Genomic DNA, 24718 nt, shown 5'->3' on the forward strand with positions numbered 1-24718 from the left:
GAGAAGGAAGTGGGGAGATATGATAGAGACCTACAAGTTGGTAAGGGGTTGTTATAGGATCAATGGTGAAGAAGTTCTACAGAGAATAGTGGGAGATCAGGGGAGAACCAGAGGTCATCCCTGGAAACTGTATAAAAAGGGTGTGAGTAGGAGAGTGAGAGGCAGGTTTTTTTCGTGCAGAGTTGTGAATGATTGGAATGCCTTGCCTGAGAGTGTGGTGTCTGCAAGGAGTTTGAATGTGTTTAAGACCCGGTATGATGAGATGTGTGTGAGATAAAAGGACCTCCTAGATGAGTCTTTGACTCCATGAGGTCTTGTTTAATAATAATAATAAATAATAATGACTTTTGTTTAGCTAGTTTTAAACAGTGTTTAGCATTCTTACATTTGTCTCTGTATTCTCTAAGAGCAAAAGCTGACTTATTTGACAGGAACTTTTGATATGCTGTCTTCTTTTCCTTCACTACCTCTTTAACTTCCTGTGTCCACCAGGGAGTTCTAATTTTTTTTTATCCTTGCAGACAAGTTTGCCACATGCCTCTCTAACTGAATCAATCAGGGCTTTCTTCAAGGCTTGCCACTGAATCTCCAAGGTTTGATTCCTGTTCTCAAACTCTTTCATTTTTTCTTCATTAATCTTTGTGTATTTTAGTCTATAGTTCACATCTGAGAGCTGCTCAACTTTTATTCACTTTAAAACTTTCTTACATGTGATTCTTTTCAATATATGAAATTCAATTTTATCCTGCTCAAGACTAAATAGTGATCACTTCCAATTTCAAATTCTCTGTACACTCTGGTGTCCTGGACCAGGGAGTAAACATCACTATCAAAAATAACATAGTCAGTGAGACTTTTCTTATTCCTTGCCTCTTTTCTCCATGTGAATTTGTGCACATTTTTATGTTGGAACATAATGTTAGTAATAACCAGTCCATGTCCTGAGCAGAAATCCAACAGATATTTGCCATTATTATTAGCTTTGCTCTTTTCTCCAAATTTTCCCAAAACATTTTTGTATGTCTCACAATCATTTCCTACTCTGCTATTTAGATCCCCAACAAGGACCAACTTTTCCTTTTTCATTGTGTCAGTTGCTTTTTCTAAAGCCTCAAAAAATTCCTCCACTTCTACCTTAGTAGGATCTTCTGTGGGACCTTAGGCACAAATAAGTCTCACTGTCCAATTCCCCATTCTGATATTTGCCCATATCACTCTACTTGAGACTACCTGCCATTCAAGAAGATTAGCCTCGTATTTTGTGTTCAATACTATGGCTACTCCTTCTTTTCCTTGATTGTCATGTCCTGAATATAACATTTTGTATTTATTGCTCAGAAAGATCTCACCAGTTTTTGTCTTTTTTGTTTCAGTCACCCCAATTATGTCGATCTGGTACTTATCTAATTCCTCAGCTAGCTCCATTTCTTTGCCATTCAGACTTCTTATGTTGATAGTACCGATCCTTAGCTCTGGTGATGTTGAGTTGGGGTGTGTTTTCAGATTTGTTCCAGTAGCTGACTTTTCGTTGTTCGCCCTGGTTTTTTGCATGACAAAATTTCATGCCCCAGCCGGCATGAAATTTTGTCATGTTGTACCATCATTTTTTTATTTTGGTTTAACCAATAAGAATACAATTTGGTCCGCTAAATCCCAAATTGTCAGCCCATCCTCGTTCGTTCAGTATCCAAGTAGATACCCAACATGTATCTACTTGGATACTGAACGAACGAGTTGATGATCTAAACTACATTTCATGTAGTTTAGATCTTCAATTATAAGTGATCCCAAATAGTTAAACTGAGGTACTTGTTCAATATATTTGTTTGATATTCGTTATCAGTAAAGTTTCTTTTCTTTCCCTATTGTCAGTATTTTAGCTTTAGTGAAATTTGTACTCATATTTATTGCTAATTTGGTTTATTTTGCTGATCATGAGTTTCAGATCTTCTTCGCTGTTAATAAGAAGGATTATATCATTCCCATATTTGATATGGGTTATGTTGATTCCATTTACTGAGAAGCTAGTACATTCTTCTAGAGCTTCCTCGATTACATTACAACATCATCAAACTCCTGAGATGTACCTTCAAGGGATGTAGATATGATAGTACTACTTGAAAAACTTGCATCATTAACTTCCTAGCTACAATTTTCCTCCAAATCAATCTGTTACCTGTGAAGATTCCAACATTATTAGATCTTATATTTCTATCTTCTAAGGCACTTTTAACTGTATTGAATCACCTATATCTTGATCTTCCTCTGGGTCTTTTTCCTGCCAACCTGACAGAGAAGCATTTGTTTTGTAAACCTTTCGTCTTCTATTCTGTTTAAGTGACCATGCCACCTGAGATTAGTTCTGCTGACACATTCCTGGATGCTAACAATGTTAATTTTTCCCTAATATCCTCATTTTTAATATGATATTGCTACTGATGCCATCTGTTCATGCCTCTAATCTTTCTCAGGACTCTCATATCTGTGGACTCTAGGGTTTGGTCAAGTGTTTTATTTGTAACCTAGCTTTCAGATCCATAAGTTAAAATTGGTTTGAACACTGTCTAGTATACAGCTAATTTATTGTTTTGAATAATTTTTCTCTTATTTCATATAAATTTATTCAGTTGACATCTGACCATACCAGCTTTATTGATTCTGTTGTTTATTTCAATATTTAATTTACCTTCTTTATTAAAAATCGTGCCGAAGTGCCTTAGGTTCTTCCTAAGTAAATGTTTTACTTGTTCTATAGGTTCTCCATTCACAATGCAGTTGATATTTTCAATGTTTCTGCCTATTTTTATTGTCTTTGTCTTTTTAATGCTGACTTTCATACCATATTTATTACAACAGTTATTCAATTTAGTTAGGGAATCTTGCAGACTTGTACTGGATTTATTTAGAAGTATAACATCGTCTGCATAAAGTAAAGAGCTGAGATTGTGTCTCCAATTTTGATAGACATTAACTTCTCCTTTTTCCAGCTCTACAAAACTTAAATACAGATCTTTGTTATATTCCCATGATTTCTCAACTATTTCTTGTAAAGTGAAAATCTGATCCTGACAGCCTCTATTTGGTCTGAATCCAGCCTGTTCTTCACCAAGCTTTTCTTCCACAATCCTTCCCAACTGTTTCTAAAGTATACTTGCATAAATCTTACAAGGAACTCTCAGTAGGGAAATACCTCTGTAATTCTCGCATTCAGTTTCATTTTCCTTTTTATATACAGATACTATGAGAGCTCTACTCTAGGGTCTTTTTCTGGAATTATTATTATTATTCAGGCCTCCATGGAGTCAAAAGACTCATCGTGGGAGGTCCTTCCTAAGAAACACAAAGTCTATCATACCACTCCTTAAACTCATTGACCGTTCTCGCTCTCACCACTCCATCAGTCAATGCATTCCATGGTTCAACCAGCCTCCATGCAAATAAATCACTCCTCACTCTCTTGCAAACAGTTTCCTTTCATAACTTCCTGGGATGGCCTCTTGTCATCACTCCTTCCTACTGTTCAATCAAGCGAAAGAACTCCCCAGTGTCAACCCTGTAACCACAATTCACTCCAGGCCTGATTTAAACAGTGTAGTCACTGAAAGACTTATTCCTCCATACTTAAACATTTCTGGTCAAATATTATCTACACCTGCTGCCTTTCCACATTTCAGGCTTTTAATGGTTTCTACTTCAAGTTTGGTTATGTATTCCAGATGCATCGCTGTTGAGTGGTTTTTTACCACTGTGCTATTACTGCTTGTTTCATTTAGCAATTTTTCGAAGTAATTACACGATACATCATTGATATCTTTTTCATCAGTTTCCATGTCCCCTTTATCATCTCTAATTCCCTTTACAGTACTCTTTCCTCCATTTCTGAGCTTTTACAACAGCCTTCAAAATATTTTTCGACCATCTTGATATTTATTTTCTATATTCTTTGAAAAGTTTTCCCATGACTTTTGTTTAGCTTTCTTACATTTGTCTCTGTATTCTCTAAGAGCCCAAGCTGACTTATTTGCCAGGGAGTTTGATGTGCTTTCTTCTTTTCTTTCACTGCCTCTTTAACTTGTGTCCACCATGGAGTTGTGATTTTTCTATCCTTGCATTCAACCTCACCACATGCCTCTCTGGCTGAATCAATCAGTGTTTTTTTTTTCAGGGCTTGCCACTGAATCTCCAAGAAGGTTTGGTTCCTGTTCTCAAACAATTTCATTTTTTCTTTAATAATGGTGTGTAATTTTGTCTACAGTTCATATCTAAGAGCTGCTCAACTTTTATTCGCTTTAAAATTTTCTTACATGCTCTTATTTTCATTATGAAATTCAATTTTATCAAGACTAAACGGTGATCACTTCCAATTGCAAATCCACTGTACACTCTAGTGTCCTGCAACAGTGAGAAAATATTGCTGTCAACAATAACATAGTCAATGATACTATTCTTATTCCTTGCCTCTTCTCTCCATGTGAATTTGTGCATATTTTTATGTTGGAACATTGTGTTAGTAATAACCAGTCCATGTCCTGATCAGAAAATCAAAAGGTATTTGCCATTATTATGAGCTTTGCTCCTTTCTCCAGATTCAAGCAAAATATTTTTGTATATCTGACATTACTAATATATATATATATATATATTATTATTATTATTATTACGGGTGACTCCAGGGAGTCCTTAGACTCATCGAGGGAGGCCCTAAACATCATGTCCACACAACTATTCGATATTCTCACAGTATCTATCATACCTTGCCTTGAACTCACTCACTATCATAGCACCCACAACAGACTCTGGCAGCTTATTCCACTCATTTACCACTCTTAAAGTAAAGAACCCAGCTCTAACACCCTTGCTAGCCACACTCTTGCCCAGCTTCCATAGATGTCCCCTAGTTCTCCCACCACCAGTCCTGATCTCAAAAATATCCTCTGAATTAATCCTATAGAAACCCTTCAGCAATTTGAATGTCTCAATCATATCTCCCCTTTTCTGCCTATCAACCAATTTCTGCAACCCACAAATCTTCAACCTGTTCTATATATTAGTAAAGTATGGTGAAAGTCGACAGACTTGCATAACTCTCTTTACAATATGTGTGGAAAGGCTTATGTGTTTGTTGCACATGTTGATTGGATTTTAACAGTATAGATGTGAAAACAGATTGATAAGAAAATAACTATTTATTGAATTAATTGCTAATATTTTGCTGGTATTCTATCCAGCATCTTCAGAGCACACAAACAAAGTTTGTTACAGTAGCAAGACAACCACAATCTGGAGTAACAGTGGCACTAGTATGAGCAATTGTAGCATGCAACAGAAAGACTTAATTAAGTGGCATCTAAGTTGAATAGAATAAAATAAAACTGAGAGAGAAAGTAGGTATTAATTTGGTCTTAGGATGACTGTCTCCCTTGAAACATACTCCAAACCTCAACAAGTATGGCTGTATAAATCTGTAGATTTATACAGCCATACTTGTTGAGGTTTGGAGTATGTTTCAAGGCTTCTGTTGATTCCAGGAACAACCTCTCTGACTTGTAAAAGCTTCTGTGCAGCACTTTTGTTTTTTTTTTTTCAATTGATCCTGTGTGCTGAGGTATCCAGAGCATGGTTTGCTAGATGTGACTTCCATAGCAAAAGTGCCAGATATATTTTTTGTGTTCACTGAGGATGATGTCCACTATTCTTCCTGTCTGTCCATATTATGCTCGATGACACGAACAGGGCATTTCATGGACTCCTGAATGTGATTAAAGAGAGAATCTGTCCATAGGTGAATGAATGAGAGTTGCCAATTTCACATAAGGTTTAAATACGGTGTGTAGTCGGTGTTTGTTAAGCACTCTAGATATCTTTTCGGATGTGCCTTTAATGTATGGGATGGTGACAGTTTTGTTGTAGTCGTCTATGGTACACAGTGGGAGATTTCCCAGAAATCACCCCCACTCAAGGATTAGCCTTTACTTCTTAATTTTTCTTAACTGCATTCAGTTAGTCTTCATTGCCTGAGATTGCTCTTCAGTTAATCCCTGCAGTTTATCATAAGATTAGTGAGCTAAGAGGATGGAATAGTATGAAAAACATCTCTTAATAATTATCAATATTAGAATGATGCAACAGTCTTAGTAATGGGAATAGAGTGACTGATGCAGAGGACATAGTGGAGTTGTTCAATGAACACTTTATTGGAGTATTTCATCCTAGAGGAGTAAGTTTTAATACTAGAGGGATAGGGCAGGTTCAAGGTTTAGAAGAGAGTATGTGTTCCAAATACTGAGTACCCCTGGATGTCAGTAAAGCTGTGGGACTAGATGGTATTTCATCGTGGATTTTGAGAGACTGTGCTATAGAACTGACAGCTCTGTTGACCTGGCATTTCAATGAAAGTCTAGCTGCGGGAAAGGTACCATAGGAATGGAAGGAAGATAAGATTATAGGATTGCATAAGGGTGGGAGCAGACTGGAAGTGTCTAATTAGAGGTCAGTTTATGTTTCATCAGTAGTTGTTAAGATCTTGGAGAAATTAGTAAGGGACGATATACAGCATTGGGCAAATAAGGGTAACGTTATCTGTAAGAGTGAACATGGATTTCTTAAGGGGCACTCTTTCTTTAGTAATGTGATTGCCTTTTGTAATAAAGTGACAAGCCCAGTTGATGAGGGAAAGGCATATACTGCCATTTTTTTTTTGATTTTGCAAAGGAATTTGACAGGGTGCCACATGATAAGCTGATGTTTAAGTTGCAGGTTTAGATGTCAGGTTAGTCAACTGGATTCAGAATTGGCTGTCTGATAGTTATCAGAGAGTTGTGTGTGGTGGGGCAACATCAAGGAAGCAGAAGGTTACAAGTGGGGTTCCACAGGGCTCAGTACTCGGACCTGTATTGTTTAACCTTTATATCAATGATATTGTCAGTGGATTGCAGGGGGATATTCAGTTGTTTGCAGATGATGTGAAGCTGGGAAGGGTTATTAGTAATAGTACAGATGTAGCAGCCCTGCAAGGGGATTTGAATAAACTACACAGATGGGCAAATGAATGGGGGTTTCAGTTTAATGCAGCAAAATGTAAAGTCTTGAAGTTTGTGATCCATCGATGTGAGGATGCATACTCAATTGGAGGAGCTATACTGCAGGAAGTAGGGGAGATGAGATCTGGGGTTGATGATTGATAGAAAACAATAATTTAGGGAGCATGTTGCAAAGGTGGTGAAGGTAACCCAGAGGATTGCTCCAATACTGAGAAGGATGCTGACCTACAGAGATAAAAGAGTAATCTTTCCATTGTATAAGACCCTGATCAGACCACACTTAGACTATTGTTCTTAAATTTTGTCCCCAGGATTTGAAGGGGATAAATTAACTGTGGAAAGGGTACAGAGGCAGATAACTAAGATGGTTTCAGGACTGTACAATGTCAGTTACAAGGATCGACTGAGGGAATGTGGACTACAGAATTTGGTGGATAGAAGGAGAAGTGATATGATCGAGACTTTTAAACTGTTACAGGGTAGACATTGGGGAGTTGTTTCGTTTGTTGGAATGGCAGGAAGCAGTAATGAAAATGGGCCATTACTGGAAGTTACAAAAGAAAGCTGTGAGCAAGAGGATTAGGAGTGGTTTGTTTGCATGGAGGGTGGATGAACTATGGAATGCATTGCCTGAGAGAGTGGTTAGAGCAAGAATGGTCAATGAGTTCAACGAGTAGTATGATAGACTTTGCGTTTCCTAAGAAGGATCTCCCAGATAAGTCTTTTGACTCCATGGAGGCCTGAATAATAATACTATATTCTGCTGCATTTAGCTCTAACATTCCTTCATCTGACCAATGGTTTCATCAATTCTGATTACATTCCATTTAAATCTTTCCAGTTCTTTCTCAATCACTTTTAATTTTCCAGGTTTGAATAGTGTCTGAACATTAATTGTTGAAATATTGCTAATATTTTTGACAGACCATATTGCAAACTTCTCTCCTGCCTTATGTGGTGCTAGAGCAGGCATATCAATTGTCTTGTACATGGTAGCATTTTCCAAATCTCTTGTAGCTGTACTACGCATGAAGTTTATAGGCCAGTACTGCAGCCTGCTTGTCACTCCTCTGAAGTGTCTATAATTAAGGTGGTACGAGTACCTGGGAGAAAAGGCAGACTCCCACAATGTGAGGTGGAAAAATAGGAAAACAGGGAAGAATAGCCCCCCTAGCCCCTAATTCCTCTAATAGCATTGGGAGAAGGAGCAAGAAGAGAAGAAATACAGAGAGAAAGAAGAGTAGGGACCAGTCTACAGGTAATATAAAAGATGTATATTACATGAAGTAAGACATGATCCAGCTTCAGGTCCCTCAGGTTTGCCATGCCTGTACTCACTAAAGTGAACCCTTGAGGTAATGTGAACATTAATTAACTAATTAATTATTAATAAACAGTGTGAACATTAATAAATCATATTACCTTATTGACATTCAGTGAGCAGATCATTGTAGTTTGTCATAGTTTGTTATAGTGGCAGTTAATATATGAATTATTTTATTGCTATAATAATTTATATATTAACTAGCATTATCTAAAATGTTTTATTACCTGTAATAAGTATACAGTCATGTTTTACAAGATAAGGATGTTGAATGATGTGTAAATATTTTCAGTATATTTTCAGTATATGTTAAATTGCACTACTATTTTATAGGAGAAATCCCTGTTGTAAAATGCAATAGTGATCAATTCACATGCCATGATTCTAGTCACTGTGTCCCATTATCCTGGTATTGTGATGGTGAAGCTGATTGTATAGATGGATCAGATGAGCATTACTGTGGTAAGATTAAAATTATTTAATTTTATTTTTTATGCATATATCTTGCTTAAGGAAATTTGAAAAGTCTTAGTCCTCATGTCTTCAGCACTACTCACACTTCATTTAACAAAAAAAATAAAAAATCTACTTTGCTAGTAACAACAGTGCACTGGACTAAATGCACTGGGTGTTCATATGAAGACCCAGTGCATTTAGTTCATATGAAGATCCAGGCCACTGCTTCTCAGCTTTTGGGTGCTCAGCTCCTTTTTTAAAAGTGGTATCTTAAGCAATCACTTCTTTGTTTCATCTGCAATGCCAATCATAATCATGTACTGATAATATATAATCAAAACAGGTTTTCAGAGCTAAAACTACACACACACACACACGCACATGTAATGATTCTTGAAAAATGGCTTGTCTGTTTTGTCATTTTAAGATATCAAATTGGACAATTGTGAAATACCATATTTTGGTCTCAGATAAAGCTTAGTTTTTCTGATGAGCTTTATTTGGGTCCATATTCTCTCTTCACTTTATATGAGTCTACATTCTGTGCATAATAACAGACTCCACAATACTACTGCCAGATTAATAACACTAAGCAAAAATATGCAAATACTAAGTTCAGTTGATTAGGTAATATTATTTGTTAATTTTTAAACTATACAGGCTTAGCCAAAGAGTATGTCAAACTCAAGGTAGCATGTTAACATTACATCTAGTGATAGATGGATAGTACAGCTGAAGAAGCTCATTTGGTGAGATTAAAAGTGTCCAGCCTGGGCAACAGCACTCACCACTTATCACTTCTGAAGAATTTTAAGCACACATGATTTAATTTTTTTCTTTAAAATGTGAAAACACAAAATTTTAGCAATGAGCACTAACATGATATGCAACTACAAATGTATTTCAAGCTTATTTAGTAATAATTCATAAAAACAAATTTATAAAGTATAAAATATGTTTGCAAACCTAAGAAGTTTTTGAAATAAAATTTGAAAGTTTCAGATAATTATTTGGAATTTTATTACAAAAATGGATTACATATATTAGTATACTATTTCAGCTTAATGGTTGAAATACTTGGTTGGATATTGTTATAGACCTGGTAATGTGGATGGTAGTGACTATGAAATGTATAAACAAATTAACCAAGCAAATAAAAGTGTGATCATTATTGGCGATTTTAATTATGGCAGTATAGACTGGCAGATGATGAGATAGCAACTGGAAGTAAAGAAAATGAGTTTCTTGAGTTTTTGAGAGACAACTACCTCAGACAGTATGTAACAGAGGGCACAAGAGGATTTGAGGTTCTTGGATTTAATCAGCTCATCAGAGGATGTAATTATAGAGGTGTCCAATCACTTTCCAATTGAGAGTGACCATGAAGTGATTACCTGGGTGGTTGCCAGCAGTGTGAGGACCTCTCTAAGAAAAGGTTATATGTGGAACTACAAGAGTGGTGATTATGAAGAGCTCAGGCGACAGCTTGCAGGTGTAGCATGGAATGAGGAGTTAGCTGGAAAAGAGATCGATGGGGATATTCAAGAACTATCTAGTAGAAGCAATGTCTAAATGTATTCCAAGGGTCAGAAGGTAAATAAGGTAGGTGTGAAATGGATGAATGAAGAGATTAATCATGTGATACAGAGAAAAAGGGCATTATGGAGGCAGCATAAGAGAAGTGGTAATAACTAATTCCATGAATGATTACAAAGATCAGCCAAGGCAGGTTGGTAAGGGTAGCAAAAGTGAGGTATGAGCAGCAGTTAGCTAATGAAGCCAGAAAGAATCCCTTTCAGTATGTAGCCAGCAAAAAAAAAAAAAAAAAAAGAAGAATTATGGAATGATGACATTGATTGGAGAAAATGATATAAGGACAGATGTTGCAGAAGATATAGTGGAGATGCTTAATGAGCAGTTCATATAGGTCTTTCACTCTTGTGAATTCATGGAGAGATTGAGAGCAGCTGATGATGGAGAGGAGAGACTGACTGTAAGTGAGAAAGAGGTGTATGGGGAATTGAGCAAACTTGATGTTAATATGGCTGTGAGACTTGATAATATATCACCACGTATTCTGTAGGAATGTGCAGGGAGATGACATCTGCCTTGACATATTTTTTTAATATGAGTCTTGCACTGGGTCAAGTTCCAAAGGAATGGAAGGTGGGTAGGATTGTGCTGTTTCAAGCAGCACAATCATAGGCCTATCTGTGTGTCAGGTGTTGTAGTTAAGTTGTTGGAAAAGCTGGTGAGAACTGTGATCCAGAATTGGGTTGACAACAATGGTATTATCTTTGATGGACAGCATAGATTTGCCAAAGGGCAGTCATGTTTTAGTAACCTGCTTACTTATTAAAATAAGGTGATGGCTTTTTTGTACAGAGAAGAGGGATACACAGTAATATACTTAGATTTCACAAAGGCTTTTGATAGATTACCACATGATAAGTTGAAAGTCAAGCTAGAGTGGATGGGGTTGGATATTAAATTAGTGCATTGGGTCGGACACTGGCTATCTAATAGGTATCAGCAAGTTGTGTATGGGGAAGCATTATCCCAGAAGAGGAAAGTCACTAGTGGTGTATCTCAGAGGTCTGTTTTAGGGCCATTACTGTTTATCTTGTACATATGATATTGGTGAAGATTTGGATGGAGATATTCAGTTTTTTGCAGATGATGCAAAGTTGGGGTGAACTATGAAGAGTAGAGAAGATCTTGGGGCCTTACAAGAAGACTTGCATAAATTGAGTGAACAGGCATGGAAATGGGGATGTGAGTTCAATGTTGCAAAATGTAAGGTTTTAAAATTTGGGAAACAAAGATGGGATGTAGAATTTATGCTTGGTGTGGGATATATTGTCAGAGGTGGAAGAAATAAGAGATCTTGGGGTGATAGTGGATAAGGATCTGAAATTTAGGAGACACATTGCCAAAATTGTGAGGACAACACAAAGACTTCTGGGAATGATGCAGAGACCACCTGACCTGTAGAAGTAGGGAGATTCTTGTTCCATTGTATAAAACTTTGATTAGGCCACACATGAACTATTGTGCACAGATTTGGTCACTTGGTTTTCAAAAGGACGAAGAGATGTTAGAAAGGGTCCAGAGGTGACTAAGATAGTTTATGACCTCTGCAATGTCGAACATGAAGAAAGGTTGAGAAGATGCAATTTACAAGTCTAGTGGATAGGAGGACGAGGGGAGATACAATAGAGACCTACAAGTTAGTAAGGGGTTGTTATAGGATGAATGTTGGAGAGGTTCTACAGATTACTGTTAGAAAACAGTGGGAGAACCAGAGGTCATCCCTGGAATCTGTATAAGGAGGGTGTAAGCAGGGGAGTGAGAAGCAGGTTTTTTTGCTTGCAGAGTTGTAAATTATTGGAATGCTTTGCCTCAGAGTATGGTGTCTGCAGAGAATTTGAGTATGTTTAAGGTGTGATATGATGAGCTGTTTACGATAAAAGGATCTCCTAGATGAGTCTTTTGTTATAATGAGGAGGTTATTTATTATTTTTGACAATTATCAATCCTGTCTGCTGCACCATTAGTTATAATGAGTTGATTATTTATTAATTATGACAATTATCAATCCTCATTTGTTTTGAGATTTTCTCTATTTCCGAGTGTTTTTATATATGCACAAAGGTTCAATTCCAATTGGTCAATGACTTTTAACTGTTTCTTTCAGAATCCAAAAAAATCACTGACTCAAGACCAAATACAAAATATACACATTTAATAAAACAATATATACACTTCAAATAAAATTACACAGCTAACTACAAAGTATTGGATCCAAAGCTTTTAAAATAAACTTGCACTTTAGAGGTCTGCACAGTTAGACTAGTGGCTGTGCGTTTTGGAACCATATGCCTGGGGAAGGAGTGTCCTAGGTTCGATTCCCGTCGGTGACGTGAGGAGCTGAAGGATCTTCCTCAGCCATAGCCAAGTTAGCCTGTAGTTGGGCATGGACAGTAGGGTTTTTCCCCAGTTTATTCTGGGGTTTTTCATCCGACTTTGGTTTTTCATCCCACAGGGCATAGGGCTTGACCACCTTGTCCTGTGAACAGTTTGAGGTCTGATGATTAATAAACCCTCGACCTGCAAGGTAAAAGAGGGTAGAAGGAAGGTGAGATGAGATTTAGAGATCACCCATTCTCTGACTGATTCTATTACTGGTTTGTTTAGCGTATACTTAATCACATCTACTAGACTAAACACCTTGTTTACACAATAACAAAATGTTCATATTTAGTTTCTTTGTTAAGGCCTTTTTCCAAAGATACAAGATTCTCTTCTTCTTTTCCATAGGAACCTTTCTCATCACCCTTTTGTGTAGCACACATTATCCTCCTGACTCTGAAGTATTGATATTCTGAATTCACCAAAGTATAAGTACTCTTACTTCATGCAGTTCAATTTTGTTAATTTTTGTACCATCAAAAACAGTTTCTTCTACTGCTTTATCTAAGTTGCTAAATTCCCTCTCCTTTTCCAGTAGAAATAACAGATAGATCTGGCATCCTTAAATCAGATGAAATTTTCCAATCAGCGTTTCCTCGAACATTCCTATAGAACGTCAATTGCAATATTTTCTTTTATTTACCAATACTTATTGACAATCTTAACTCCTCCACTTTAAAGACTCACAGTTCTACAATTCCTTTTTGGAATCTTCTATTAATATTCCTCCCACTATCACATATAACTAAATAAACATCATAAGAACAAAATTCCCCTGTCTGTTCTTAAACTTCCATTAGCTCTCTCTTGTTTTTACTTCAATACCGAACGCTCTCTTGTTGTTTCTGTTACCTCGATACTGAATGTGCTCTCTGTCAGCTGTCAATTACCCATCAAACTCCTCTGCGAGCATGCACGCTCCATGAAAGTGGCAAGCAAGAAGTTAGGTATAATGGTTGATGTGTCGTCTCCATTAGTGTTACAAGAATGTCTTTACAAAACACAGCACTTAAATAATTTTAAACTGCAATAAAATTTCTGAAAGTAACACAACTAACCAAATCCAGTAAGTACATAAATTTTTTAAATGCTTCACATTTCATTTTGACAAAATAATGTCAATAACAAGCACATTGCAAGTGTCAACAATACGTATTATGAAACCAAAACTAATAATGTACGATCATAAACAATTTGTTTATGATTCATAATTTTCATAATATTCATAATTCATAATATTCATAATTTTAAATTATTACCAATTTTGCACTTTCACTCCATTGGGGGTCTTAAGGTAATAATAATAAGATTAGTATTAGCCGAGTGGCTATGCGCTTCGCAACCACATGCCTGGGAAAGGAATATCCTGGGTTGGATTCCCATTACTAACGTGTGGAGCTTAGGATCTTTCTCAGACATAGCCAGGTTAGCCAGTCTTGGGCGTGGACTGCAGGGTTTTTCTCCCCAGTTTATCTGGGTTTTTCATTCTGCAAGCAGGTAAACCAGCCTTGAGAATTCTGTCTCTACAGACATAGGATACACTGGGAGGTATAGGGCTAACCACCTTATCCTTGTGTACGGTTGCACTTAAATGAATAGAAAATCCTTGACACCGCAAGGTAAAAAGAAGTGAAAAGGAAGAAGAGATTAGTATTATGGGAGATATGAGATTTGGTTAGATAAGATCAAATTTTTAGAATTTGCTTTTAATAATTCATCACCATTGATCATGAGTATGATTGTCTTCCAGAATTGATCTATTGGTGAGTCCAGAGATTTCTAATTAGGCTACCTGTTATCTGCTTAATGTCATGCAGTAGTGATGTGTAAACATTAATGGTTAAAAAAACATCTTATTTTGGCCTCAGTTCTGTAAAGATCTGTTTTGGGAGACTGGCATACTAGTAATGTGACCAATCTATTGATGTTAATTGTGGATAATGACTGCTTGAATATTTTTGCAGCTGTCTTTAGTCAGACTGCTGATGCTGTTAGTGTGCCCATTTTCCAGCAAATCCTCAAAGAATTCTTCAGATAATACTACAGAAAACAGTGGGCGATCTGTATTGTGCATTCAGATAACATTTCTTTTTTCTCTATGATCTCTTATGCTTTTAAGCATCGAGATTTTGCCAAAGAGATTTCCATGCCATCCTGTCCACGGCTTGTATATCTTGTATATCAAAAGTATATCTTTCTGAAAGACATTTACCTCTAAGTGGTAAATGTCTTTCATCACCCAATGAAATACCACAGCCTTGCTTACTAGAGACTTGAAGCAGCTACAGCCATGTTCAGTCACTAGAGCAAGGGTTTCAGTTTCTGTGTTCACCTCTCTTCCCAATATGCAGTGAGAGTGACACCCTCATTAACATGCTAATCATACTTAGGGAACCCAGACCTTCCCTCATTCAAGGGTACAGCAGGAAAATGATTCTGCAGGCTGGTTGCTGACTAGTGCATAGAATTGAACCAGTGGATGCTTTCTGATCAGCTAGCATTGCATGTTGCAGTCATTTATTTTGCCAGTTTGTTGAGGAAGACCAAGTACAGTGGTTGGAGGAACTGTTGAGGCCACATATGGACAGGAGCCAGGTCCTCTCTGTGTGAGTGGTATGTTTGTGAATCTGTAACTTCTCATTGCATGCTGCATTTTCTTTTTATCTCTTCTTCACATATAATGGATCACAACCCAAAAAAATATGACCTTAGTGCATGTCACAAAAATTCTCCTCCCAAAAATAGTAAAAAAAAATTAATAAATATAATAATAATCCACACACACACACACACACACACACACACACACACACACACACACAAAGGAATTACAAAAACTGAACAACCCAACAACATTAATTCTTACAAAGAAAAAATTTCTGCATTTGTTTCATCAACATCCATTGCCTAAAAACAGTAATATAAATGATGTGCACCACCACCAGCTACAATCATTTAAATTAGAATTACTATTCTTATCAGAACCCTAACTAGCAACCAGTGTCTACTTTAACTACTAAGACTACACATTACACGGGTCTTTTTTTTTTTTTTGCCACAAGGACAGCACTTGTGCATTTGTCAGAACTGACATACCATGCCAAAGATTGCAGAGATTGTGAAACCTCAAATCTTCCCCCCATTTCTATCTGATTTGGCTTAAAATTTCTCTACCAAACCAACCTGTCTTTTTTTTTTTTTTTTTTTTTAATATATAATCTGTCACTCTTTTAACTCCATTAACTGCTCTGACATCTTCAGCTCTCTCTCTCTCTCTCTCTTTCTAAAGCTGGACTTTCTACATTCAGAATTCCCAAATAGTGAGGTCATCTTTGGGGCTTCAACATCCACAACATCAAATTGGCTTCCATTTTCCAGTTTCACCAATCAAGCAAGCAGTAAAAGAAAAACCTCTGCATACTATGAATGGCTCAAGACCAAAACTCCAGCTGCTTACTCCACTTATACTGTAGCTTACAACAGCTGTAAAAGAATCACCACCCAATTGAAATCGGACTTTGAAGGAGCAAAACGCTGTAAACTCACATCTTACCCAAATATGAATTGCTCCTTTTGATCCCTTCCTAGGCTGATGGGTGCAACTTTTGTCTACCCAAGTTTCCACAGCTCACATCCAGATGGTATTCTAGTCACCTCACCTAAACAAGGTTTACTTACTAACATCACTCTTCTCTTCCAACTCCTGTATTGATGACTTCATCAAAGTTCCCTCCACTCCATAAGAACTTCTCCTAATCCAAACATCTGTTTAAACAAAATAACCGAAATCATCCTCACGGGAATGAAGGTTTTCATCCCTTATTCCACTCCAAATTCATGGCCACCATCCAATCCAAGTCTTGATTCTCAAAACAAGTGTGGCAGTGCAGCAAAAAACCTTGCATACCATAAATGGCTCAAGACCAAAATCCAGATACATCCTGTGGTCTGCCTTCCACACTCTGCAACTGGATCTCCAACTTTCTCACTGGTTCCAATCATTCACAACTCTGCACAAAAAAAACCTGCCTCTCACTCCCCTACTCACACCCTCTTTATACAGTTTCCAGGGATGACCTCTGGTTCTCCCCTGATCTCCCACTATTCTCTGCAGAACTTCTCCACCACTGATCTTATAACAACCCCTTACCAACTTGTAGGTCTCTATCATATCTCCCCTCTTCCTCCTATCCACCAGACTCTGCAAATTACATCTTCTCAATCTTTCATCATACTCGACATTCCAGAGGTTAGAAACAACCTTAGTCAGTCTCCTTTGGACCCTTTCCAACATCTCTTCATCCTTCTGAAAACCCGGTGACCAAATCTGGGCACAATAGTCCATGTGCGACCTAATTAAAGGCTTATACAACGGAACAAGAATCTCCCTACTTCTACACATCAGTGTTCTCTGCATCATTCCCAGAGAGGTTGTGTTGTCCTCACAATTTTGGCGATGTGTCCCCAAAATTTTAGATCCTTATCCACTATCACCTCAGATCTCTTATTTCCTCTACCTCCAACAATATATTCTCACCAAGCATAAATTCTGAATCCCATCTTTGTTTTCCAAATTTTAAAACCTTACATTTTGCAACATTGAACTCACATCCCCATTTCCATGCCTGTTCACTCAATTTATTCAAGTCTTCTTGCAAGGCCACATCATCTTCACTACTCTTTATGGTTTGTCCCAACTTTGCATCATCTGCAAACAACCGAATATCTCCATCCAGGTCTTCGCCAATATCATTAATATACAAGTTAAATAGTAATGGCCCCAGAACAGATCCCTGAGGCACTCCACTAGTGACTTTCCTTTTCCTGGATATCGCAACTCCATACACAACTTGTTGATACCTATCAGATAGCCAGTCTCCAATCCAATGCACTAATCTAATATCCAACCCCATCTGCTCTAGTTTGACTGACTGTCAACTTATCATGAGGTACTCTACCAAAAGCCTTTGCGAAATCCGAGTATATTTACTGTGTATCCTTCTCCTCTGTCCAAGGAAGCAGTCACTTTATTGTAATAAGTAAGTAGATTACTAAAACATGACCTCCCTTTAGCAAATCCATGCTGTCCATCAAAGATTATACCATTGTTGTCAACCCAACTCTGGATCCTAGTTCTCACAAGCTTCTCCAACAACTTAACCAAAACACCTGACACAGAGATGAGCCTATAGTTTCGATCACCTCCTTTATGAAGTGGCAAAATCTTGCCCTCCTTCCACTCTTTAGGAACTTGACCAAGTGCAAGGCTCGTATTAAAAAAATATCTCAAGGCAGGTGTCAACTCTCTGGCACATTCCTTCAGAATACGTGGTGATATATTATCAAGTCCCACAGTCTTATTAACATCTAGTTTACTCAACTCCCTAAACAGCTCTTGCTCACTTACAGTCAGTCTCTCCTCCCCATCATCAACTCCTCTCAATCTCTCCATGAAGTCACATTCACACGATTGAAAGATCTTTATGAACTGCTCATTAAGTATTTCCACCACACATTCTGCAACAGCTGTCTTTATACCATTTCCTCCAATCAATGTCATCCTTCCATAATCATTCTTTCTTTTGCTGGCTACATATCGAAAGAACTCCCTAGGATTCTTTTTGGCTTCATTAGCTAACTGCTGTTCATACCGCTCTTTAGCTACTCTCACCAACCAAGTCACCCTCCTTGTGTATAGCTGTCAGTTATGCAAAAAATGGATAAACAGATTCCACCTTTCTTCTTATCCTTTTGCTAACACACTGCACTGATCTGCTATAGGTCTTGTGACCATTTGTATGTGGATCAGATATTAAAAAAGAAGAAAAATATGTAACTTATCGGCTGTAATCAAAATTTACTTTTATTCATTCATAATTGCATCACATGTGATGAATGACTTCAGATGGATCTTTTTAGGTTAATAGCAAGCAATACAGTGATCTTTCATCTCTGGTTGCATTGAGAAATTGATTTGCATTTGCTACTTATGAAATTAATGTGTATAGGAATTTGGGTGTTTGGGATTGGATAAGTGAAATGTCACTATGTATGATTATTGCAATTTATTTTTTAAGATAAATTCTATTATATTTCAGTTTTTATTACTTTTTATTGTGAGATATCCTTTCAGACAGCTTAGTTTATTAGTGGGAGGTAGGTAAGTGATATAATAGAGAAGCAAAAGAAGAAAAAGGTACTAAGGAAGAGAAAGAAGAGTATAGCCAAAGTGGGTATGTAAGTGTGGAGTGAGTTTGATAGACAACAGGATTTATTTAAGGCTGGCTTGCATTTAAATGGATTTGGAGGTAGGTGTCTTGTGGGAGTATTCTGTGAGAGTTTGGAAGCACAGAGTCAGGAATACTAGAATTTTTATGGGAGACTGATTGCATAAAATTGTCATATATGTTTCTAACTATATGAACAATGAAATGAGAACAAATGGTCACTGTTCATTTGTTTTTTGTAAATTCCACAAATTTTAACTTTAATTTGCAAAAATCATATTGAGTAAAGATATTACTAGCTTCTTTTGTGTGTTGCAAATTAGCGCTTTGAATATTGTAGCTAACCTTCATTAACTGTTCTAGTAAGCATGACTTGAGAATCACTTTTCTTTTCCTTATTTTCTGACAGGAAATAAGACACAACTATGCAAAGGTTTTACTTGTGAAAATCAACATTGTATTCCTAATAATTGGCATTGTGATGGCTCTGCTGACTGTGAAGATGGATCTGATGAACAAAATTGTTCAGGTGTGAAAAGTTTTCTGTCATTTTTGCAATTATATCTTTTACACTAAATAATTTATGTACTTTTTTTTTTTAATGATTTCTATAAATGATCAGTTTAACTGCAAATATCTCCAGAGCAGCAAAGCATATACAGTATTTTTATTTTTTGTTATTAATAGGGTGTCCTTGTTTTAACTTGCATGAAGCTTTGCCAATCTATCTACTATTGTCATCCACTAACATCATTCTCCCATAGTCAAGATTATTATTATTATTATTATCTCAAGACCTCATAGAGTCAAAGACTCATTCTCTCTTTCCCTTCAGAAGAATCATTGCTCCCAATTCCCATCACACTTTTTTCCATAAAGCCCTGAACTTGTGGAGAAAGCAAGTGGATTAGGACCCAATGCGTATTATCCAGAAGTATTATATTGGCTAGATTAGCCAATTTCTGCTCATACTGCACTTTTGCTATCTTTACCAACGAAGTCACCTTCCTGGCCTGCTCTTTGTAATCTTCATGCAACTGATTATTACAAATATTCATCTAGTGTTGCCTACACAGTACATTTTCCAGATTTTATGCTTAATCCCTTCATTTGTCCATTTCACTCCTACCTTATCTTAGCTTTTCACATTTGGAATACATTCAGACATTGCTGCTGCTGTTAATTATCTCTTGATCAGTGCCCAGGCAGCATCTGTCTCCTTGTCACCAACTCCCCTCTGTCTTCTAAAGTTATCATAATCACCAGCCTTGTAGTTCCATATATTCCTTCCTTATAGAAGTTCTCATGAAAATGACTTAACCATGTGATCAAATTGTCATGCCTACCAACTGGAGGAAGATTACACTCCTTTTGCAATTGCATCCTCTGATGATATGATGAGATCTAAGGCTACACTCTTGTGTCATCCATTATATTGTTATTAGGATTGACTCGGAATGTATACATTTATAAAATTAATATTTAACTGACTAGAACCCGAGAAAGTATAACACAAAAAACTTTGATAAATCATGACTAGTTTAGTTTCATCGGTGTCCCGACTTCATCAGGTGAGTAAGAAATAACACAAAACTTATAAAACTAACAAGGTAAAAAACATGGACTTTCTAGCTTAATAAAAAGAAGAATAGTAACAGTGATATTTGAATTGGTGGCCGTGTGCTATTGTTAGCATGTCACTCGCTTTCAACTCATGCTAACAATATCACGCAGTCACCATTTCAAATATCACTGTTACTATTCTTCTTCCTTTTATTAAGCATGGAAAGTCCATGCTTTTTACCTTGTTAGTTTTATAAGTTTTGTGTTATTTCTTACTCACCTGAAGAAGTCGGGACACCGATGAAACTAGTCGTGATTTATTAAAGTTTTTTGTGTTATACTTTCTCGGGTTCTAGTCAGTTAAATATTAATTTTATATATATATATATATATATATATATATATATATTTCTTAAGATAGTTGCTCCTCAACTCAAAAATTCATTCTCCTTATTCCCTGATGATATATCTTCATTCCAATCAATGTTATATAATTAATTACCATTCTCTTGCTCACTAAGTAGTTTGCCTATAAATTTCTTTTTCATGATCCTTCACATCTCCTGGCCTGTAGCAACTCCCAGCTAAATATCTCATCCTATCAACTTCTACATCACACTACATTGCTTCAAAATTACTGCCACTATTTTCCATTTATATCTCAACTTTGTGTGGACATAATTCTCCTGCTGTCAATGTTGGCACCCCTTCATATCCTTCAATTTCTATTTCCATCAGGATATCATTCTCATCCAACCATGTTTTACTAATTCTAGTTATCAGTGCAACAGTTTCATCTCCCTTATTTCTGAGGCTTCTGGCATTCTTAAATAAGGACAGTACTTCATGTCTCCATTAGGAATCCTACCCAAGTCCTCCCCCCTCATCTAGTTCCGTGCACACAACTTCAATAACTGTTTACCCCATATATATATATATATATATATATATATATCCTTAGATTCAGCTACTTTCCATCCATCCATCTGAGGGATGGAAAGTAGCTGAATCAGATTCCTCAGGTGAGCATTCCCCGTACATGCATTCGCTACTGCTTCCAGAATCCACTCTTTACACTGGCTCTTCCTCTTCCCTGTTTTCAGCTTACATTCCTGTCCTCACATTCTTGTCTCTCACACTACTCTTCATTCACAAACACCTCAGTCTCGCTTGATCCATTATGTTGCTCATTCACATCGCCTACGTCTTCCTCTAAACCATGTTCGCATTACTCATTACAATTCCTTCTGGCAACATTCTCTCTAGTTGATTCACACTGAATTTATTTAAATTCAGCTCATCTATTTTATACAGTTCCATTTGCCCTTTGAATTTATTTCATATATCAATCAAACTGCATCCCTTTCTTCTCATACATTTCTGCTAAATCTCCTGACATCTTCACATTCTTCCTATGCCCAACCAAATTATTTGTTTCTACCAGCACCACCACTAACTCCATCACACACTTATTTCTCATATCCAAAGCAACATTCACCATTTTCATCTTTCCTAGAAAACAGACCTTGTGCACCATCTCATCCACCACATCTTTAATAGTAAAATATCCATATAAGCACCACTCTTGAATCATTTACCAGTTCTTTTTCTCCACTATCTCCAATTTTATTCTTTCATAGTCTTTTGTTCAAATACACTAAACATCAAATCTCATTTTTGCATATGCCTTATCTTATTTGCCATGTTAATCATCTCATTCACCGACTCTTGCATTCTTGGTAGTCATGGCAATCACTCCTGCTTTTATTCCATCAGTCAAGTCTCTTCTGTTCCCCACATCATTCTCACTTGCAGCTTATCAGTCATGCTCTCTTCCATTACCCATTACTACAATTATGCCTCTTTAGCTTTTTTCACTCTCTTTTGTATTCAGTCATATTCTTTGTACTCATATTCTCATGGTGAAATAATTTTGATTCAAGGAGACATAGGTATTGTGTGAATCATGGTGAGTATGGAACAATCAGTCTTTGATTCCATGGAGATGCCCAAGAAAATAGTTAGTTTAACCTCTCCTGTCTTGCATTTATTAAGATGCAGGTATTGCACACTGTGTTATCTCAGTGAAGAGTAAAAATGTTTAATATTACTTTATTTTCAATACAGTACATCTGCCAATTAAGAAATAGAATGAAATTTGTGGACTTGACTGTTTATTATTCAACTGCACAAAACTGTCACAAATGTTTCCAACTATATGAATGATGAAATGAGAGCAAATGGTTGCTGTTCATTTGTGTAAATTCCACAAATTTCACTTTAATTTGCAAAAATCATATTGAGCAAAGATAATTGTTAGTAGCGTCTTTTACTTTTGCATGTTGCAAAATTAGCACTTTGAATATTAACATTCAAATAATTCCTCTCCTTCTCATCCACCCAGGATGGTTGAGTCCCCTCCTAATGAGGAGTTACTGGCATATTAATGCAGCTGGTTTGCACTCCTCTGCTGGATCCCCTAAGGGCAGTATTCATGACTGTATCTGTGTTTGTTCACGGGGCTGGTTTGCCTGCTTGTGGGATAAAAAAAAACCCAGATAAACTGGGGGAAAACTCTGCTGTCCATGCCCAAGACTGGCTAACTTGGCTATGGCTGAGGAAGATCCTTAAGCTTCTCATGTCGTTGACCGGAATCGAACCTAGGACACTCCTTTCCCAGGCATATGGTTGCGAAGCGCATAGCCACTAGGCTAACCACATGGACTATTCAAATCATAACATTCGTTAATCATTCAGTCTTACATCTGCCTTCCTCTTTTCATCTAATATCTAATATTTGCTCCTCATTCTTGCCCCCACATTTTAATTCCTTACAGTCTATTAAAATATCACACTTATTACAGATCCACACCCTCTCACTTCTCTGATAAATGTCTATTTTCACATTGCATGTGTAGTTGGTTTTGTTGTTGCCATTTTTTTTGTTTAGTTAACTGTAAGCTGTATTACACAAATTTCACTATGAAACCACTAACAAAAACGAACTTGACCATACATGAAAATTATGTAAAGGAAAATTGTATTTAATATAAAATATTTGTATTTCATGACGATTATCTCATCACGTCACCAGAGTGAATATGCAAAAACAAGAATGGACATTTACTTGAAGTGAATGACAATGTTAGTGCTTCCATTCTGCTGCTTTCCATCCAGTTACAGAAGGAACCTGTGGGAAACTGTAAAGATATTCTTAGATGAAATCTTGGTATCTTTCCTTCCACCAATGACAAACTTTTTTCTCTTGGCTCATCTGGGAGGGCACTAGATATCTTGTTCCTATCGTCTATTCTGTTGTTTAGACTGGTTGTACTGTACACATCTGTTGTCATCATCGTGTGGGGCACCCCCAGTTTTCCTCAACCATTCCTTGAGGTTGAGCCCTCCAATGAGGGATTTCAAGTATGTATTTTATGACTGTACATCCATGTGCATTCACAGGCAGGTTTGCCTGTTCTGAGTGATAAAAAAATCTGAGTTTCAGGGTGAAAAAACCCTCTACCTCCATATGAGACTGGCTAACTCAACTTTAGTCAAAAGAGACCAGATAAAGGTTCCTCACGTTACGGACAGGAATCGAACCCAAGGTCTTTCTGACCACAGGGCTTCATCTATACTGACTGAACTGTGGAGGCTCTGTACACATCTGATGTTCGGAACATATGAATTACATACATTTTCCTCTGAGCTGAGAAATCTAGTCTTGCAAAACATGAAGATTTTACTAGGTACTGGATCCTTTTGGACAACACAAATTCTTCGCAAATAGTTCAAGGATACTATGAAGCTCTTCACAATCCATCTGATCTAAGCTGCCATGATGGTCTGAAATTCTGGGATATGGTGACTTTAAACTTGCCAGTAATTTAATGTTTATTCATAATAATAATATATGTATGTATATATGCAAATCTTATGTCAACATTTGCATGTGTGTAGTTGCTGTGCTGTTAGATATATTATGCATTTGCTAGTATGCTATTAGATATGTTATGCATAATTGTGTGTGTGTGTGTGTGTGTGTACACTTGTATCCATAGATTGATTTAATTATTCATTCTTATTCACACACACACACACACACTTTATAATTATTTTATATGAATAATCTGTTA

The 24718-nt window shown here is 36.8% G+C and overlaps 1 protein-coding gene across 1 annotated transcript in view; it reads left to right on the forward strand.

Annotated features, from left to right (window-relative positions):
• LOC150092758 (low-density lipoprotein receptor-related protein 2-like) overlaps nt 1–24718 on the forward strand; it is a 599453-nt gene that overhangs the window by 106711 nt on the left and 468024 nt on the right. Inside the window, exons 4-5 of the mRNA XM_090414271.1 lie at nt 8698–8826; nt 19429–19557. Coding sequence (XP_090270397.1) covers nt 8698–8826; nt 19429–19557 — 258 coding nt within the window. The remainder of the gene's footprint in view (nt 1–8697; nt 8827–19428; nt 19558–24718) is intronic.

Source organism: Typopeltis vanoorti, chromosome 25, assembly GCF_054136105.1.
Source record: "Typopeltis vanoorti isolate ZY-2024b chromosome 25, IOZ_Tvanoo_1.0, whole genome shotgun sequence".
NCBI classification, from domain to species: Eukaryota; Metazoa; Arthropoda; class Arachnida; order Uropygi; family Thelyphonidae; genus Typopeltis; species Typopeltis vanoorti.